At 39.8% G+C, this 21,007-nt stretch overlaps 1 protein-coding gene across 3 annotated transcripts in view; it reads left to right on the top strand.

The window, feature by feature from the left end:
* Positions 1-20,634, top strand: part of TMEM50B (transmembrane protein 50B) — a 33,276-nt gene extending 12,642 nt beyond the window's left edge. For 2 of the 3 annotated variants that reach the window (XM_032396944.1, XM_032396945.1), the window contains exons 2-7: positions 6,814-6,919; positions 8,583-8,695; positions 10,870-10,937; positions 11,538-11,630; positions 15,547-15,604; positions 19,105-20,634. In XM_032396944.1, coding sequence (XP_032252835.1) covers positions 6,821-6,919; positions 8,583-8,695; positions 10,870-10,937; positions 11,538-11,630; positions 15,547-15,604; positions 19,105-19,150 — 477 coding nt within the window. In that variant the 5' untranslated portion in view covers positions 6,814-6,820 and the 3' untranslated portion in view covers positions 19,151-20,634. Of the gene's footprint in view, positions 1-6,779; positions 6,920-8,582; positions 8,696-10,869; positions 10,938-11,537; positions 11,631-15,546; positions 15,605-19,104 lie in introns of all 3 variants that reach the window. The other variant, XM_032396943.1, reaches the window with a different exon arrangement.
* The last annotated feature ends 373 nt before the right edge of the window (positions 20,635-21,007 follow it).

Below are 21,007 nucleotides of genomic sequence, written 5' to 3'. Positions count from 1 at the left end.
GTATTTCTACTTATGTATGTGTTTTTATATGTAGATTGGTAGTTCTTTTTTCAAAAAAGGAAATAATGCTATACATACAGTTTTAATAACCTACTTTTGTCACTTAGTATTAACCATTACCATTTACTTGTGCCATTAAATGTTTTTCAGAAATAGATTTTTAACGTTTGCATTAAGTAACTATTTTACTGAACTAATTATTCTATCATTGAACATTTAGGTTTTCTCCGAGTAGTCTTTGCCTTCATTGAGTCTCCAAAGGCTTGTTATCTTGTATTAAGTATTGTGTACTTGTTTCCACTTTAAGCCAGGGAGCCAGTGTTCGGAGTATTGTCAGTTTATGTTAAATCAACTTGGTGTCATGATAAAATATGCTTATCTTTTGGTGACTATCAACAATAAAACTCCTGTGAAAGGCATTCTTCCCAGTTGAGAGGGTTCGTTCTTAATAGACTAGCCTTCTCCCTCCCTTTCCTCTCCTAAATGTTTACCATAGCAACTGGGCTCCTGGTGACCTTGGCTCCTTTTCACCTTAAAGCTCTTCGTCTGGTTTCCTGTTAGGGCTGTGAAACCCAAATCCTTCACGAGGTCAGGGTTAATCTGTGATCCAGCCTTATCTGTCGCTCTCCAAACTTACTCCAAGCCAACCTGCTCCACTAACTTACTGTGTCCTGAATCTCTTTGGTACCAGCTAATTCTTCCTTGCTGGTACCAAAGGGACCTAGGGGCTTTGTATATAATTTTCCCTTGCCCTCCTCGATCTCTTTTGTTGCTTCTTAATCTAATTAACTTTACTCAGCTTTTAAATTTTAGTATGTTTTAAGATTTTAGCAAGTGTTACCTCTTCATAGAGGCTTTCCCCGATCACCCTTTTTTTTTTTTTTTAAAGATTTTTATTCATTCGAGACACAGAGATAGAGAGAGAGAGAGAGCACAAGTAGCAGGGAGAGGCAGAGGGAGAAGCAGGCTCCCTGCAGAGTCAGGAGCCCGATGTGGGGATCACGACCCGAACCAAAGGCAGACGCTTAACCATCTGAGCCACCCAGGCGCCCCCCAATCACCCTTTCTAAAACAGGTCTCCCCTTTATTCCCTGTTAGGATCCTGCACGTTTCCTCCATAGTAATTATTTGTATTACTTCGATGTTTCTCTGCCTCACTCCATCCCTGACCCTCCAGTTTAAGCCCCAGAAGGGAGGAGATCATGACATTTCAGAAATCATTGTATGCAAATAGCTATATATTTTCTACTTTAGAACTATTTATAATTAGGTTAATATATGGGAAATGAATTTTATAATTGGAAGTAAGACTTAACTTCAGACATTGTCTTAAATTCATGGTGACCTTCCCTTCCTATTAACCAGTTAATATTTAATCTTTGATGATAATTCATTATTATATCTGCAGAATAGTGATAAAATGTGCAGGACTTCAGTGTAGCTAAAGCATATCTGAATGATAAACTTCTAAAAACATTTTGTGAGTAAAATTTACATACTGTAAAATACACAGGTCTCAAGTGTACACTTCAGTGACTTTTGATAATGTATGTACCTGTATAACCATTATCCCAATTAAGATATAGAACATTTCCGTCACCGCCCCCCCCCAAAAGTTCCCTTGTAGTCAGTCCTTACCCACTGTAGGCAAGCACTGTTCTGATTTCTGAGACTGTCGACTAATTTTACCTCTTCTTAAGCTGCATTTAAATAGAATTATACAGCATACACTCTTTTTTTTTTTTCAAGATTTTATTTATTTTTTTTGCCAGGGAGAGTGACACACACACGCACGCACGCACACAGGGGGAGTGGGAGAGGGAGAAGCAGGCTTCCCGCTGAGCAGGGAGCCCGATATGGGGCTTGATCCCAGGATCCCGGGATCATGACCTGAGCTGAAGGCAGATGCTTAACTGAGCACTCAGGTGCCCCCAGTATGTACTCTTTTGTGTCTGCCTTCTTTCACTTAAATCATGTCTTTGAGGGCTTACTTTTTTTTTTCTGTGTGGTTGTATATATCAGTTCATCCTTTTTTCTTGCGGAACAGTATTGCATTGTATGAATCAATCATAACTTGTTTTTTGTTTTTAAAGATTTTATTTATTTGAGAGAGAGCAAGAGATAGAGAGCTTAAGCAGGGGTGGGGGTGGAGCAGAGGGAGAGGGAGAAGCAGGCTTCCCGCTGAGTAGGGAGCCCGATGCAGGGCTTGATTCCAGGATCCTGGGATCATGACCTGAGCTGAAGGCAGACGCTTAACCAACTGAGCCACCTAGGCACCCCTCGATCATAACTTGTTTATCCATCCATCTGTTGATGAGCATTTAGATTGTTTCAGTTTGGGGCTATTATGAATAAAACTGCTAAAAACTTTCTTCTCTAAGTCATTTTTGTGCGTGGATATGTGTTTTTACTTCCCTTGGCAAATACCTAGGAATAGAATTGCTGGGTTATAGGGAGGTTTATTTTTAACTTTATAAGAAACTGCCACCAGAAGTATAGGAGATTTCCACTTGTTCTACAACCTCACCCACATTTAGAGTTGTCAATCTTTTAAATTTTAGCTGTTCTAGTGGATGTGAGATGTTATATTTCATTAATTTGCACTTCCCTGATGCCTGACAATGTTGAATACCTTTTTATGTGCTGCTTGTCATTAATTGTCTTTTTAAGTCTTTTGCCTATTTCAAGTTTGCTCGTCTTCTGTACTTTTTTTTATAAGATTTTATTTATTTGACAGAGAGAAAGAGAGAGCGAGCTCACAAGCAGGGGGAGTGGCAGGCAGAGGCAGAGGGAGAAGCAGACTCCCCGCAGAGCAAGGGGAGCCCAATGAGGAACTCGATCCCAGGACCCCGGGATCATGACCTGAGCTGAAGGCAGTCACTTAACCAACTGAGCCACCCAGGCGCCCAAGTCTTACGTACTTTTTATTGCCTGTATTTTATCTTGTTATTACTAATGTTTAGTTCTTTCTATATTATAGATCCACATCCTTTGTCAGATATTTGTTTTGCAAATATCGTCTCCCAGCCTATGTTTCCAGTGTTTGGACCTTCTATAATATATTGTATTTATAATAAATTATAATGTATAATTTATTGTAATGAATTGTATTTATTTTTCGGAATAATTGGACACATTACTTTAAATTTAGAGGTATTTCACCTGAATCCATATTTAAGCATATTATTTGAAGATACACTGTTTAGAAATAAGTTCATCTTTGTGGACATGCTATACAGTTCTAATTTTTGCTTTACACAGTTATCTTTTAAGTAAAAGAAGAAAAGATCGTCTTTTATGTTTACCCACATATTGATCATTTCTGGTTTTCTGCATTTCTCCCTGCAGATCTGAGATTCGTCTGGTGTCATTTCCCTTCAGCCTGAAGAATTTCCTTTAGCATTATTTTTAGTGCAGATCTAGTGATGAATTATCTCAGTTTTGTTTACCTGAAAATATTTTTATTTTATCCTCATTTTTATAAAAAAACTTTATTGAGATATACATATGATAACATTCACCTATTTTAAGTGTACAATTCAATGTTTTCTTAGTATATTTAGGGTTGTGCAATCATCACCACAATCTTATTTTCTTTTTTTAAGTTTTTATTTATATTCTTTCTTTAACATACAGTGTAGTATTAGTTTCAGGTGTACAATTTAGTGATTCAACACTTCCATACAACATCCAGTGCTCATCAAGACAAGTGCCTTCCGTAATCCCCATCACTTATTTCACCTTTCCCCCCACCCACCTCTCCTCTGGTGACCATCAGTTTGTTCTCTGTAGTTAAGAGTCTGTTTCTTGATCTATCTCTCTCTTCCCTTCCCCTATGATGGTCTGACCACAGTCTAATTTTAGAACCTTGTACCCATTAGCAGTGACTCCCTATTTCACTCTCCCCCACTGTCACTAGGCAACCACACATTTATTTTCTGTCTATAGATTTGCCTCATCTGGACATTTCACATAAATGGAATCATACAAGATGTGGTCTCATGTCTTTCACTTAGCATAATGTGTCTGAGGTTCCTCTCTGTTGTGGCATGTGTCAGTACTTCATTCCCTTTTATCACTGAATCTGTATTCCATTGTATGATATGCCACATTTTATGTATCCGTTCATCAGTTGATATATGTTGGATTGCTATACTTCTTGGCTAGTGTGACTAATGCTGCTGTCAGCATCTGTGTTCAAGTTTTTGTGTACGTGTGTCTTTTTATTTCTCTTGGGTAGATAGGTAGTAGAATGACTGTCATGCTCCCTTTTAAAAAATATTTATTTTGAGAGAGAAAGAGAGAGTGCACTAGGTGGGGGGGGGAGGAGCAGAGGGAGAGAATCTTAAGCAGGCTCCATGCTCAGCTCAGGGGCCTGATCTCACGACTCTGAGATCATGACCTGAGTTGAAATCAAGGGTTGGATGCTTAACTGACTGAGCCACCCAGGCGCCCCTATCATGCTCTCTTCTGAAGAATATTTTCACTGGATACAGGGATTGATTACTTTAAAAAAAAAAGGCACTTAAAGAAATTCTTCTCACTATCCTGGCCTCTGTTGAGAAGTCAGTCATTATGATAAGTTGATTTTTTTCCCCCTAAAACTATGTCAAGTGTTTCTTTTATTTCTGATTTTCAGCAATTTGATTATGATGTTTTCTCTGTTTAACCTCTTTGGAGTTTGCTGAGCTTCCTGGATTTGTAAATTCATATTTATCACCAAACTTGGGAAATTATTGGCCCTTATTTCTTCAAATATTTTTTTTTCCTCATTCTGTCTTTTTCTGAGACCCAGTTAAACATATATTGGATCAGTTACTAGTGATCCTTAGTTCACCAAGGCTCTGTTCATTTTTATTCCTCAGAAAAAAATATCCCTTAAAAACAAAACAAAACCCTGTTCTTTAGACTGGATAATTTCTTTTGATCTTTCTTCAAGTTTACTACCCTTTTCTACTCCTGTCTTTAATCTCCTGTTAAACCCATTTAGTTAATTTAAAATTTCAAAGATTATAATTTTCAGTTTTAAAATTTACATTAGAAATTATCTGTCCACTGAGATCCTCCATCAGTTTAGTTATTTGGACCATGTTCCTTTAAGTCTCTGAATGGTTTATATTGGTAGCTTTAAAGTCCTTGTCTGCTGATTTCAATATCTGAGTCATTTTGGGGTCTATTTCTATTGACTTCTTTTTCTTTATTCCTTGAAAATAGATCACATTGTTCCTGCTTCTGTGAATGCCTAATAATTTTTTACTACATATTAGACATTGTGGATGATACGTTATAGACACTCTCAATTCAGTTATCTTCATCTGAAGGGTGTCAGTTTTTGTTCTAACAGGTGGATAAAATGCTGGCTGATCACCTTGAAATTATAGACACTTGGTATTGCACCTTATTAGGGTAATGCCAAGGTGTTTACTGATCTCTGACTTGGTGGAACTCAAGCTCTAAAATATCTTGCGGTGGGCACAGGGGAACTCTTAGTTCTTTTAGCCTTCCAGCTATTTTTTTTTTTTCCCTGCTGAGTTTCTTGGAGTTTCCTCCATGGGCATTCTGTTTGGGGGGTTAGTCAGATATTTAAAGAGAGTTTATATTGAAGTGTTTGGGGTTCCTTCCTGTAACTCACCCCTTTCCAAGATTTCCTCTCTCAGTTCCCAGCTGCTCTAATAATCCTGAACTCCATCCTCTTATACCTCAAACCAAAAAGACTATGGCATTTTTGCTCAAGTTTTAGCCACGATGCACCACAGAGACTCAACTGGGCTGGGAGTGGGAGGCTAGGGGGTTCTTCAGTGGAAAAAGCTGTATAAAAGTGGGTCTTACTCATTGTGTTTTCTTTCAAGGGTAAATTCCCTCCAGTTTCTGCCTGCTTTTCAGCACTCTTCAGTGCTTTCAAATAGTTTTTTTGGAATTTAAGGTGTTCCTGGATCACCTCACCTGAATGTACTTTTTTTGAAAATTCTCACATGTTGTACCCTTATAGTTCTTTATGCACATGATTTTTCTCCTTCTAGTTATCGATTGCTGCATTCCTGATAACTCCAAAACTTAGTAGTTAAAACAGCCATTTTATTATGCCTGTGGTTTACTGTGGGTCAGGAATTGGTAAAGGGCACAGACAGCTGGGATGGTGTCTCTGCTCCATATATCTGGGGCTTCGTTGGGTAAAGCCGGAAGTCTGGGTACCAGACGGGGTGTGGTAGCTGGCACGCCAGTCACCTAGAAGTGGCTACTCACACCTCTGGCACGGGAGGCTAGCTGTTGGCTGGGAACTGTGGGCCAGAACACTTACACATGGTCTCCTCACAGCACTGTGACCTTGGATTTCTTACATGGCAACTCAGAACTCTGGTACCAGTGTTCCAGAGAACCAGCTACAAGCTGCATTGCCTTTTACTATCTAGTCCTAGAAGTTGTATGGCCGAAGTTACATAGCATCCCTTCCTCTGCTATTGCTCAGCCAGTTTTTATTGTTGGCCTAAATTCAAGGGGAGGGATATAGATTGATTTCTCAGTGAAGTGGAAGTGTCAAGGAATTTGCAGACGTGTTTTAAAAGCAGCAGGCTTATTTGGTAAATGAGCTCCCCCTTGTGTCCCAACACAGTCCTACGTACCTGTCAATAGGTATTCATCGAAGTATTTAATTTTTCTCCTTAACTCTAGGTTTGGACCCAAAGCAAATTTCTGTTTAAGACCTTAAGAAAGGAAGAGATATGTCACTTCTTAAAAACATTTCCTCAGAGTGATTATTTTTTTTGTCTTTTTATTTGTAGAATACAGAGTTTAATGAAAAATCCATGCTTACAGGGTGAAAATGGCAGGCTTCCTCGATAATTTCCGTTGGCCAGAATGCGAATGTATTGACTGGAGTGAGAGAAGAAATGCCGTGGCTTCTGTGGTGGCAGGCATATTGGTAAGGGAAAAAGCCTGGTCGGTGACCTTGCTGCCTCATGCTTTGCCCTGAAAATTAATGTCGATTCCTTTGGACCATGAATACCCTTTCAGAACTGTTTATTTCAACGTTACCTTGTATGAACAATTAGAATTCTAGATATGACTGGACAAAACATGGTAGGCCCTGGGTTCGTTTGACTTTGTAAATTTATTGAGCTTAATATCTTTTCTTCAGTTCAAGTGATAATACAATTATCATAAGCAGTAGCGTTTTTAAGCTAATGATACAATATGTCTAAGTCCCGTAAGCTCATCAGAGGCTCAGAACTTGAAAACCTATAGTGTTGTGACTGAGCGAGATTCAGGATGTGTAGACAGCAGTAGGGACCCAAGGCTGCATTGGAACTGAAACCCTGCGGTGCTCCAGGGAAGGGATGCCAGCCCCCTATCCCCAGAGGCAGCTCTGAGGGGGAGTGAGACCAAGAAGTCTGTGGAGGAAACTCTTGCTTCATCTTCTTCTGGACATTTTTTTCTTTTTCAACTTTTTATTATAAAACATGTGGAGCATATACAGTCAACAAAAATAGAATGGTGTAAGGAGCCCTGCTCATCCCATGTTCGTACAACCCAGCTTCAAAACAAATCACGACCAGTCTTGCGTTAGCGGTCCATCATCCTGTTTCTGAAGCAAATTTCAGTATCGATTACATTTAAAAAATGTATCTCTTTCAGTATACAGTTCTGTACTCAAAGTCCAGTAGGAAAAAAAAAAAATAACCCAGAGCAGGAATTAAAGATAATTGTGAAGCTTCTACTTTTTTTTTTTACTCTTTGTGGTCATTTTACCTGCACTTAATTTGTCCTTGAAATTCTTTAGCAGCTTCTCGAAGTCTTTTCAGTTTAGTTTATAGAGAAACATGACATTTTACAAACTCATGTTCAGTCAGTTACACATTATTTAATCAAACTACATAATCGATTAAAACTATGGCAGGCTTAAATAGTTTTGGAGACATGACAGCTGACCCTTGGTAAGCATACAACTCATTTGTGGATGCAGAAGAGCTTGGGCGTATTAAGAAGGAATGTTCTCTGGAGAGAATGAAACACATCAGGTAATCAGGAGCTGGTTAGCTGGAGGTTAGTTAAGAGAGCTTCAGGGGCGCCTGACTGGCTCAGTCGGTTAAGCATCCAACTCTTGATTTCGGCTCAGGTCATGATCTCAGGCTCATGAGATCAGGCCCTGCATTTGGCTCTGTGCTCAGCCAGGAGTCTGCTTGAGATTCTGTCGCTCCCTCTGCCCCTCCCCCTGCTCTTGGGCACGTGCCCTCTCTCTCTCTCTCAAATAAATAAAATCTTTTAAAAAAGAGAGAGCATCAGTGCATGTAATTATGGTGGGCAAAAGAAGCAGATAATTTGTTCTAGATAACAAATTTTTTATCTTGCATTGAGAGCAGAACTTCAGAATGTTACACAGATTTGATTAGGTAAGTTCACCTCAAATGCTATCAAGAGTAAGTAAACAAGGGATTCTTATTTTTTTATATTTCCACATCCAGAACTCAGACTAGAAATATGTTTCATTTATATGGTCTGTAGAAATATAGGAATATTAAAGAGCAAGTAACTTCATGCTGAGCCAATTGTTAGTGTTATTTTAATGACTTGGGCTCTTGTGCCAGTTTTTTACAGGTTGGTGGATAATGATTGACGCCGCCGTGGTGTACCCTAAGCCAGAGCAGTTGAACCATGCCTTTCACACATGTGGCGTGTTCTCCACATTGGCTTTCTTCATGTATGTATGAAGGTGATTCTTAATTCAAGATCATTTTCCGAAAAACATGTTTTCCTTATAGTTTAATGCTATTTCAAGTAACCTTTTAATTTAATTGATGGGTTCTTCTTTAACATGATAAATATATATATATTTTCCCCCATTATATTAAGTTTTTTAAATCAAGAATGAGTATTGAATTTAGTCACATATCTTTTTAGCATCTGTAAAGATTATCACGTGATTTTTCTTCTTAAACTGTTGTTAAGCTGCTCAGTTACTGTATTTTATCAGTCCTGACATTTTTTTTTGTATTTGAATATCTCTGAATATGAGGATGCTTCTTTTTTTTTTTAAGATTTTATTTATTTGACAGAGAGAGAGAGAGCACAAGCAGGGGGAGCAACAGAGGGAGAGGGAAAGGGAGAAGCAGGCTCCCCACTGAGCAGGGAGCCCGACGCAGGGCTCGATCCCAGGACCCTGGGATCATGACCTGAGCTGAAGGCAGATGCTCAACCAACTGAGCCACCCAGGCGCCCCAATGTGGGTGCTTCTTATAGCCAGTATTACCTTATAATTGCAATTGATTTTATATATATATAATTTTTTTTTTAAGGAGGGAGAGGGAGAGAGAGAACTTTTTTTTTTTTTTTTAAAGATTTATTTGAGAGAGGGACGCCTGGGTGGCTCAGTCAGTTAAGCATCCAACTCTTGATTTCGGCTCAGGTCATGATCTCAGAGTCGTGAGATCAGGCCCTGTGTTGGGCTCTGTGCTCAGCCGGGAGTCTGCTTGAGACAGAGTTGGATGCTCAACTGACTGAACCACCAGGTGCCCCCCAATTGATATTTTTTTCTTTCTTGGTAAAAAAAAAATTTTCATGCATCTTAAAAAATCAGTGGTATCTTAGATTTAATGAAATATGTTACATTTCTAGATTCCTTTTTAGTAGTGAATCATTCCCTGAGTATTGTAACACATAGAACTTTTAGCATGGAGTATAATTTTTTTTTTTAATGTGTTTGCTAGTAGCTGGGGGGAGGGCAGGATTGGCCTCTGATGAGATTGGTCTATGACTCTTCTTTTTTATTAAATCATTTTTGGGTTTATCTGTTAAATTTCATTTCATAAAAGAGTTTGGAAACTTTCTGTGGATATCTTTTATTAATTTTAAGGACTATGTTAAAATATTAAGATTATGTAATCTCCTTATACTGTTAAGAGTTATAAAAGTTAAATTGTGCGGGTGCCTGGGTGGCTTAGTCTGTTAAGTGTCTGACTCTTGATTTTGGCTCGGGTCATGATCTCAGGGTCGTGAAATTGAGCCCCCGTTGGGCTCCATGGTGAATGCGGAGCCTGCTTAAGGTTCTCTCCTTCCCCCTGCCCCTCCACACCCTGCTCGTGCATTCTCTCTCTCTCTCTCTAAAAACAAATAAGATATTTCAAAAAACGTTAAATTGTAGAAGATGGAACTACTTATATCCATTAAGGATGCTGAGAAGAGGCTACATTTCTACTGTAAACGCATCTTGCTCTAACAAAAATGGCAAGAGAGGCTGAGTAAAGTGAGCCTGTTTATTATATAGAGATCAAATGTGTGACTTTGAGAAATGGATCAGAGAAAATCACTTGACTTTTAACACAGAGAGGAACTTAACTCTTGATTATAATGAGAACCTTAAAATATGATGACTCACCCTGAGTCATTTGTGTATAAATGTAAAATAGGCAAAGAAATCAGAAAATTGGCCCCTCTTCCATAATCTCTGGAGACAAGTGATAGTAATTTCTTAAAATTAAGTATGTTTTCTGGGTGTAGTTTAGGTAGAGAGTAACATTTCTATCCACTAGGATATCCATTAAGTTAAAAGATATGTTCAGTTATTCAGACTGACTTTTTTTTAATCTTTTTTTTTTATTGTGTTATGTTAATCACCATACATTACATCATTAGTTTTTGATGTAGTGATCCATGATTCATTATTTGCGTATAACACCCAGTGCTCCATGCAGAACGTGCCCTCTTTAATACCCATCACCAGGCTAACCCATCCCCCCACCCCCCTCCTCTCTAGAACCCTCAGTTTGTTTTTCAGACTGACTTTAATTCAGAAATGTTTCTCTTTAAATGTTATGTAAATATCTGCGACTGGTTTAGCAGCACGCGAGCTTATGAGATGATCTTGTGTTGTTCCAGGATAAATGCTGTGTCCAACGCTCAGGTGAGGGGGGACAGCTATGAAAGCGGCTGTTTGGGAAGAACAGGTAAAGGCACTTTTGAGTTTTAAGTGCACTGGCAGACAGGGATTTGTCAGCAGGAGAAAAAAGTCTCTTTATATAGGACTAGTTAGGATTACATAAAATTTTTTTTAGTAACTTTGAAAAAAAGTTTTGGTGTTATTTAAATCCTTAATGAAGTTAAAGTTACTGCCAGAAGTACTACTTTAGTCATGTTTTACTGCTCATAGTCTATAAGTAAAATGTTATTATTTAAAATCAGTGGCTCTTGGATTCCAGGTTATTCCTCCTGCAAAGCTAATGATGACTTTAGGATTTAATTAATCAGTTACTCAATTTAGTCATGGAATTACTTAGAAGCTCCCCTAGCTTAGTTTGCCAGGGTATTAGTTTCTCTAGCCCACAGAAAGGTGATTCTCCTTTTTTCTCTTCCCAAGTATGGCTTAACCCCTTTAATTGTTCATCTTTTAAATCTTCATTCAGTTCATTGTTATAGCAGGTGTATGCAAATATGTGACTGTCTTTGATATGCATACCATGTATTAGGTTAATAGTGTTTCCAGTGTTAATGCATTCTTCAGACAGCTGCAGAAATGAGCGAAATCGTAAAGCCTATTCTTCATGCAGGTGCTCGAGTTTGGCTCTTCATTGGTTTCATGTTGATGTTTGGGTCACTTATTGCTTCCATGTGGATTCTTTTTGGTGCATATGTTACCCAAAGTAAGTATTTATTCCTGTTTTTTTTCATAGAGACTCAGATACGTCTTTTACATTTAGCTTAGTCTGTCAACTCCACCTGGAGTAAAATTTAGTCTAACTTCTAACTATTCACTTAGCTTGAAGATACATAAGTTGTTTAATAAAACTTCTCAGTGGGGGGGCGCCTGAGTGGCTCAGTCGGTTATGCGTCTGCCTTCAGCTCAGGTCATGATCCCAGGGTCCTGGGATCAAGCCCCACATCGGGCTCCCTGCTCCGCGGGAAGCCTGCTTCTCCCTCTCCCACTCCCCCTGCTTGTGTTCCTGCTCTCACTGTGTCTCTCTCTGTCAAATAAATAAATAAAAAATCTAAAAAAAAAAAACTTCTCAGTGGGGTCCTTGATTGCAGTGGGATAGCCTGGTCGTGGAATCTAAGCCACTGACAAGACCAGGTAACTGGCCATCTCTAGAGTGTCTGATTCCCTTCCTTACCCTGGACAGCCAGGCTCTGTACCAGAGGTCCGTTTACTGAGGGCTGTAAGTGGTAAAGTGGGAAGCCTGTACAGATCTGCAGTACCTTGTACGTAATTCCAAAATCCACAAAGTGCTGAAAGTCAGGTTTTTCATAATCAGCTTGGCAGCAAAACCTGACCTAAGTTGACAGGGGGCTCCTTATGGTCTTTATTCCATTGAATAAGTATTCACGTATTTTCTTGCTGGAATGTGGTTGTATTTGATTGTGGATGCTGGTCCAAACAGAGTTCGGGCGCTCTGTAATATTTATGCCTTGTGTTAACCATTCTTAAATGTGCAAATTTTTGAATTCCAAAACATACCTTGCCTCAAGGATTTCTGCTCACGGGTGTGAACCCTGATATCTTTCCACCGATACCTCCTCTCTCCAACCCAGCCTGGAATTTTTCAGGCATAGGTGCAGGGGAGGTTTTTAGGGGTAAGACTGAATATGTGTGTGTAGCCTTCGTGCAGAAACTTGATGCTCACTCCACTCAGTGGCGTGAGCGCTCAGTGCACCGCTCTGAGCAGCTGCTCCAAGCACCATAGCTTTCCTCCAGGGTGGGTGGAGACGCAGGACCCAGTCCCAGAAGAAGCCCTTTCTCTCTCTTCACTCTGAAGACAGGAGTCTGTTTCAGATAACACGTAACACCACTTACTCATCTTCTGACCCCTCTACCCCCAGAATCTCTTTGTCACTCTGCTTAACTGTCACGTCTCCTTGTTCTTACCCACAGCTGACCTTTTAATACTGTTATAGGACCCCTTCAGTTCCTAGTTCAATCTCCGGAAACTTTGTTTTTCACTTGGCACAAAATAAGTTAGTACAAGTGGTTGGCTACTGTTTAAATAATACTGCTCATCAAGTATATCTAAAATGTGTTATTTTAGGGGTGCTTGGCTGGCTCAGTCGGGAGGGTGTGCAACTGTTGACCTCAGGGTTGTGAGTTTGAGACCCCAATTGGGTGTAAAGATTACTTAAAAATAAAGTGTAATTTTAGTTATTAAAAATACTAACGGAGTACACAGTTCTAGTATGAAGCTCATGTGAAGGAAAGTGCTTTTCTTTTTTTAAAGATTTTATTTATTTATTTGACAGACAGAGAGAGCACAAGCAGGGGGAGGGGCAGGCAGAGGGAGAAGCAAGCTCCTCGCTGAGCAGGGAGCCCAGTGCGGGACTCGATCCCGGGACTCCAGGATCATAACCTGAGCCGAAGGCAGACGCTTAACTGACTGAGCCACCCAGGTGTCCCTGAAAGTGCTTTTTTAAAAACAGCTTTACTGAGATGTAATTTCCATTTAAAGTGTATATTTCAGTGCTTTTAGTATATTTAGAGTTATGCTACCATCACACAATCCAATTTTATTTTTTTAAAGATTTTATTTATTTAAGAGAGAGAGAGTACGAGTGGGGGGAGGGGCAGAGGGACAAGCAGGCTCCCCGCTGAGCATGGAGCCCTATATGGGGCTTGATCCCAGGACCTTGAGATCATGATCTGAGCCAAAGTCAGACGCTTAACCAACTGAGCCACTGAGGCGCCTCACACAATCTACTTTTAGAACATTTTATCACCCCAAAAAGAAACCCCTTACCCATTAGCAGTCACTTCCCATTACCTTTCTCCATCAGTCCTAGGCAACCATTAAGCTACTTTCTGTCTTTGTAGATTTGCCTATTTCATATAAATGGAATCATATAGGGAAGTGTGTCTTAATCTCACTCTATCCCTGACTCTTAAGTGCTATTACTGATTTCCTTGGAAAGTCTGCTTAGTTACTTCAAGCAACAGGTGAAACTTTCTGGTTTCTATTATGAAAATGGGTATAAATTATCGTTTCTGGAAGGTGCGTAGGGAAGTATTAACGTTTGTAAATGTTGTGCACTCATTGGTTGTATTTTAATTTTTAAAGAACTAGTACATATTGAGAAATTTCTCAATTATGGATTTCATCTTTGTATTCCTACAGCAATACTCATTATATATACTTTTCTGTTTATAAACTGAATATGCTTTTACTTCAGAGAGCATTTCTAACACATATTTCAGATCTTTTGCTGTACAGATTTTCTTGACCTATTACTAATCATAATAGCAGCTAACATTTACATAGCACTTTATGGGCCAAGTACTGTTCTAAGCACTATATGTGGTCATACATTCCTCACTCTCTGTCTGTGGGGAGGTGCTGTTATAGTGCCCATTTTACAGGTGAGGAAACTAAGGGCATAATAAGGTTAAATAATTTGCCCATGGTCATACATTTAGTCACTTGGTAGAGTTAGGATTCACATCCGGGGATCTGTCTCAGACTTGGAGCTCTTGACCATGCTGTTGTATTGTTCGCTATGGTATCGAAAGCTAAAAATTGAAGGTTTTTTTCATCAGGTCTAGTATTTTTAATTGACAGTTTATAGTTTTATAAAAGTTAAAAATCCACAAAAATTTAAATAGTTTCCAGTTTTTTTTCCTCTTCCTTTGAAGATAGTAACTGTTTCTTTCAGGGGAGATTCAGTGAAAGAACGTGATGAAGAATTAAAATGATCCTTTCTGTATCTGTAAGATTTGCACAATAAAACTCCTGAATTCATGAAAGAAAATAAGTGTACAGACTATTAAATCATCAAGAATTTAATGTGTACCTTTCTAACATTTCATATTTCTATACAGTAGTTTCCCCCCCCATCTTATCCGCGAGGGTTATGTACCAAGACCCCCATGGACGTGTGAAACCGTGGATGGTACTGATTCCTAACTATACTATGATTTCCCCATACATAAGGACCCATGATAAAGTTTAAGTTGTAAATTAGGCACAAGAAGAGATTAACCACATGACTAATAATAAAATGGAACGATTATAATAGTATACTATAATAAGTTCAAAATATCTTGTACTGTACTCACCCTTCTTGTTCCGGTGATGATGTGAGATGGTAACACGTCTGGGTGATGAGATGGAGGGAGGTGAGTGACATAGGCATGTGACGTAGCCTTAGGTTACTGTTGACCTGATGATGAGAAATCAGAAGGACGATCGTCTGCTTCTGCATGGTGGTTGACCATGCATAAGTGAAACCTCGGGAGGCGAAACCGCAGATAAAGGGGAGAGCGCTGTATTGACCATGGAAAGTAAAGGAAGGAGCTGCTGCTTCCTCAGCAGTTCTGGCTCAGCTACAAGCATAGCGATTACTGTAGACAAAAAAACCTATGAAGTTCAACCATCTTTTATCCAGAGTGAGAACAGTCCTTTGTTTTGGGAGAACGAGATTGACATTTTCTTCCTTCAATTTCATTATAGATTTCTTAGCGTTAATGAATAATAGCCGTATTTTATAACATCTAGAGCATGTCATTATGAGTGGCACAAATACTTTGTCACTGCCATTTGCCTTGTGTAATCTTCTGATCCATTTCACTTTGTGCAGATACCGATGTTTATCCAGGACTGGCTGTGTTTTTTCAAAATGCACTTATATTTTTTAGGTAAGTTGCCTAATTTTTTTTTTTTTGGTGCAAAATGGTGGTTTTATTAAAGCACGGGGACAGGACCCGTGGGCAGAAAGAGCTGCTGCCAGTTGCCTAATTTCTTAACCACACCTGAAACATTTACAGAAATGTCACTTCATTATAAGAGCAGCATACAGAATGTATAAATCCCTTGAATTAGTTACAGTGTATAGAACTTCTTTGAAAAGGTGAAAATTCCACTATTGTATAAGGGCATACATAAACTATTTAACTGGGGTCCTGCTATGAGCTAAGAGCTCAGCTGGATGATTTATATATGTCACCTTTTCAATTCCCATGAATTGTCTTAAATACTTACTACTTACCAACCAGGTGGTGGTCCCGTTTTATAGATGAGGAAATAAGGCTCAGAGCCTACTTAATGACAAGTAATTGCAGAGTTGGGACTTGAACTCAGACTACTTCCATAGCCTGTTAAAAAACCGTATCAGGTACCTTTATTAAAAAAAGAAAAACAGAAAGAAATCAGAATTAATACATATTATGCATGCCGTATACAAAACCTGGTTAGGAAATTGGATTTTTTTGTTAAGTTTTTAAGAAAACTAAAAGTAAAAATAAAAATAAAACAATATTAGAAGTATTTTTTAGGGGTAGTCTTCTGAAAAAAAAACCCAAAAAACCCTAAAATGAAGCTCGTGGGGTGCCTGCGTGGCTCAGTCAGTTAAGCATTTGGCTCTTGATCTCAGCTCCAGTCTTGATCTCAGGGTCATGAGTTTGAGCCCTACATTGGAGCCTACTAATAAAATTTTAAGCTCATATCCTATGCTTTTCAGAATGAATGTCTTTTAATGTAAAGATAAGTATTTTAGGCATCCATTTATAAATTTATACCCCCCCAACCTCACAAAATCATTAGAATATAAGCCTTGAAGAACTTTGTTTTCGTCACTGTTTTTAAGCAATCTGATTATGGTGTTCCCTTTGGCAGCACATATATTGATCAATCTGATTATGATGTGCTGTGATGTAATTTTCTGCATATTTATTCTTTTGGGGGTTCATTGAGTTTCTTGGATCTGTATGTTTAGTTTTCATCAGATTTGGAATCTTTTTGCCATTACTTCTTCGAAGATTTTTTTTCTGTCCATCCCACTGTCCTTGGAGTCCAGTTACATGTATACCGGGCTGCTTGAGTCATCCCACACCCACGAGTGCTTTGTTCTGTTTTTGTGTTTGTTTTCTGTCTGTGTTTCATTTGGGATACTTGCTACTGTTATATCTTTAAGGTCACTAGTCTCTTCTGCGGTGTCCACAATCATTCCCATCCAGTGTACCTGTCAGTTCAGACATGTGCATTTCATCTCCATTTGCTTGATTTTCCATATTTCTTAGCATGCTCACGCTCTCCTCCACCTTCTTGAACATATGATGTATGTTTATAACCATTTCAGGGTCCCTTGAATTGTGTCAGTTCTGAGTCCGTTCCTGTTATTTCTACTTTGTCTTCATTTTGGGTCTTTTTCCTCCCATTTGCTTCTTTGCATGCAGCTGGTGGGGGGCTGGATTTTTTGGCATTCCTTTAAACATTTTTGAGCTTTGTTCTGAGTGCACTTGGGTCGCTTGGAAACAGTTCGATCCTTTTGAGTCTTGCTTGTAAGCCTTGGAGGGCAGGACTAGAGCAGCTCGAGGCTAGGACTGATGCGCCCCCTTACCAAGGCGGTGCCCTTCATGTGCCGTGTATTCTGAGGCGTCCCACTCCGCTTAGGAGACTGTGAAGTCTTCCCGGCCCTGTGACAGCTCTGGGAGCGGCTCCTTCCCTTTCCTTGGGTAGTTTCTTCGCATTCATCTGCTGATCAGTACTCTGCAGAAGACTCAAGGGGAGCCTCCTGCGCATCTCCTATGCTCCCTCTCTAGCTGTCTGTACTCTCCCTCCCAAATTCCAGCCCCTTTGGCCTCTCTGAACTCTCAGCTCCATTCCCTCAGTTCAGGGAGACCGCTGTGCTCTGCCCTCTTACTGCGCCGTGGCCTGGACACTTGTGGCTTTGAAGGATGTTTGACAGTTTCTGCTGTCTTGTGATCGTGTTTCTTGGCATGTGACCAACAACCTTCTGGGGGATACAGTTAAGTTTTCCTGAAGACATCTTAGGCACTGTTTATTTTTTAAAAAGATTTTTATTTCTTTATTTATTTGACACAGAGAGAGAGCACAAGCAGGGGGAGCAGCAGAGGGAGAGGGAGAAGCAGATTTCCTGCCGAGCAGGGAGCCCAGTGCGGGGCTTGATCCCAGGACCCTGGGATCATGACCCGGGCCGAAGGCAGATGCTTACCTGACTGAGTCACCCAGGAGCCCCAGGCACTGTTCAGAGATCAAATTGAGATTCAGATTCAGCCCTTGGTGGGGGTGGATGAGACCACGTAATTGACAGTTGGACGAACAGAAACCTTGCATGGAGAAAGGCCTGCGCTCATGGGGACTGGCTGCTACATCAGCTGTGCGCTCTGCTCAGAGCCTGGCAAGTTAAGCAGCCAGCTGGGCGCCTCCTCTCAGTACCGGAGTGCAGCCACTCTGCCTCTGCTTCCTTTGCAGCTGGCCCTCCCACCCACTGGCCCTCCACTTCTGCAGTTTCTTAAGGCTCCAATCCGGGCCTCTTTTCCTTCTAAGTGAGCTCCTTTATGCTCAGGACTTCGATTACTGCATATATGCCGATGAGTCACAGATGTTTATCTCCACGTCTGAACCGTGTGTCCAGTGTCCTATTTATCTTGAGTGGCTGACATTTCAAATCCAGCACATCGAACATGCCCGCAGCTCAGTTTCTGGTCCTTGCGTGCCCCACCTCTCTGCTCCTCTCCCACTTTCCCCCCCCGCCGTACTTCGCTGAGATCATTCCCACTCTTCTTTTAGATCTCAGTTCAGCCATTTTCTCCGGAAGACCTTCTTGACTTCTCTAAACTCGGCGGATCCTTCTGTTTCACTCCCTCGGCACCAGGTGCATCGCCTTGACAGCATTTTTTTTTAGCTTTTGGAATTTGTCTCCCTCAGGCTCTCAGCTCTATTCGTGAGCACCATTGGCCTTGTTTTGACTCCTACATTCCTAGCACTTTGCTAGGAGCCTGCGGCCTTGCCAGGCCTCCTGGTACAGTAATTACATGGAAAATGTACGAAGAATTGCAGCATGGTCTGTTTTTAAGATTCTTCAGTTGCTGTAGAAACCCAGAGTTAAAAGGAGCCCTAATGCTGCCACTATGAGAAATTCCCCTATTCCTTACAAGTTTCCTATCTAATAACTTTCCAGGCTTTAAGAAAGCGTGTTTAATCAAGTTTAGCCATCAAGGTCAACAAATTGCTGTACAAAACAAGCACATTCAGACCAGCACCACTGCAGACTTTTTGTTTAGAAATTGATACAAAGGAACCAGGGAGGTACCTGTCAAAGCATATTTAGAAAATGAATTCTTTGTTGCTCATTCCCATGCATTGTTTCCTCATGATTTATTTTCATATCTTTTAGCACTCTGATCTACAAATTCGGAAGAACTGAAGAGCTGTGGACCTGAAAGCACTTCTTAGATCACATTTCCTTTTGTTTTGTTATATTTGTAGATAAGTTTTTCTCTCAACATAATTTACACATTGCCAAAATGGGATAGATTGTACATTAAGTGTTTTGTTTCTTTACACTTTTATGCTCTGAGTTTTGAAATAGTTTTATGAAGTTTCTGTCCTTTTTTAAAATCATTGAATAGATTGTTAATATGTACATATACAAAACTATATAGATGGGATGATGAGTATCAGTTTTTTATTCCTGAAGACTTAAAGCTTGATTGTTCCCTGAGCCAGGGTTGTATCTTCATGTCATTTTAGAGTTTTGTTTTTAGTATCTTTAGTTTTAGTTTCTTTAATACTAAAGTTTAGCTTTAGTATCTTTTAGTTTTAGTTTAGTTTCTTTAATTTCTGAAGATGTGCAAAAAAAAAAAAAACATAGCTCCATGCATCTGAAATAAGCACTGAGCCATTAACAAGGGTATTTCAGCAAGTTGTAATTTATTTTGGCTTAAAAATGAGATTTTTTAAAAGGAAAAATGTTTGTTCTTATGTATTAAAGAAATGGACTTTTATATGAAGATTTTTTAAATGCCTGAAGGACTAGTTTGAAAGCCTCTTTTAAAAACAGTTTCTCTAACATGACTTTGAGAAGGGGTAATGCGTGATCAGGTGCGCTCAGTTTTACGTGGTCAATGTGAAAAGGCTGTGCGACAGCTCAGCAGCTTCGTGTAAAAACAGCTCCAATGGTCTGTCTAATGGGGCTCTCTGGGCGGGCTGCTCTTCTCTGACGCTACAAAGTTCAGCATCAAGCGAGTGAGACAGCTGCAGTGTAAGAGCATGAACCATATAGCAAAAACTGGAATAATTAGTTTCAAGATAAAGCACTTCTTCCCAAAGGGAATTATTATGACCTAGTGAAAAATTAGGCGTTCTCTCCACTTAGTTACCAACCGCAAGTGTCTCTTTGCACTAGCTCTCAAACTTTGGGTGGACTCTTCCTGCAAAATACGTCTTTAACCCGAAAGTCCATAATTCCAGTCGAAACCTTCTTTTGCTGAGTTTGAAACACTGTGCACCATGTGTATTCCTGCGAGAGGAGACGTCAAAGGGATGGTTGGGTCCTTGTTGCTACTTTTGCTTTCCTTTGTTGTACAGGCTTTGTGTTGCACTTTTTTCCTCCAGAGGGATTTTACAGCACCTTTTGTTGTAAGACAGAATAATAGCAATGGTATAAATATGTAGCTTCTAATGCAAGCCTTATCTTGCTTTACCCTCCCTGCTCTCTGAGCGGGTTTACCGTGCACAGGGTATGAAGCGATTGTGGAACACTGTGCCTTTGTCTAGACACCTTCTTGTTTAATTACTTCTTCCTCTGTTGTTGTGTTTCCCTCCAAATGTCAGTAAACTTTGTCTTGCTTCCAACAACTTGTAAGGCTAATTACTGGTGGCCGCTCTCTCGTCACGTGTTGCAATAAATATTATTTCTCACACATCCTAATATTGTGAAATCAGTTGGAGAAAATGAACCATAAAAATTGGCTTGTTCTTCATTTTCAGTTATTCAAGTGGACCCAGTCACAGAAACAGTTTATCTTTGTGACAGGAAGAGAAATACATTCTACTCAGACGTGTAAAATGCTGGTATGACGGCTAGTGAAGGGCGTGCCAGAAAACCGACTGAAGTAGTGGCTGTTTTCTCCATTCTTGATTCTGCATGAATTTATTTTGTAACTGTGAGCAAATCACTTAATTTTCCTGTTTACTCACTTAAAAGGGGGTGGGGGGAATGTTTGTATCCACACTTACAGATATTATAAGAACAGATGGAGCCCTTCATAATTATTTAAAAATACGTTGTGGGGGTC

This window comes from Phoca vitulina, unplaced genomic scaffold (genome assembly GCF_004348235.1).
Source record: "Phoca vitulina isolate PV1807 unplaced genomic scaffold, GSC_HSeal_1.0 scaffold95, whole genome shotgun sequence".
Taxonomy (NCBI): Eukaryota; Metazoa; Chordata; class Mammalia; order Carnivora; family Phocidae; genus Phoca; species Phoca vitulina.
The sequence above is the reverse complement of the archived record's forward strand: the minus strand, read 5'-3'. Positions and strand labels throughout refer to the sequence as shown.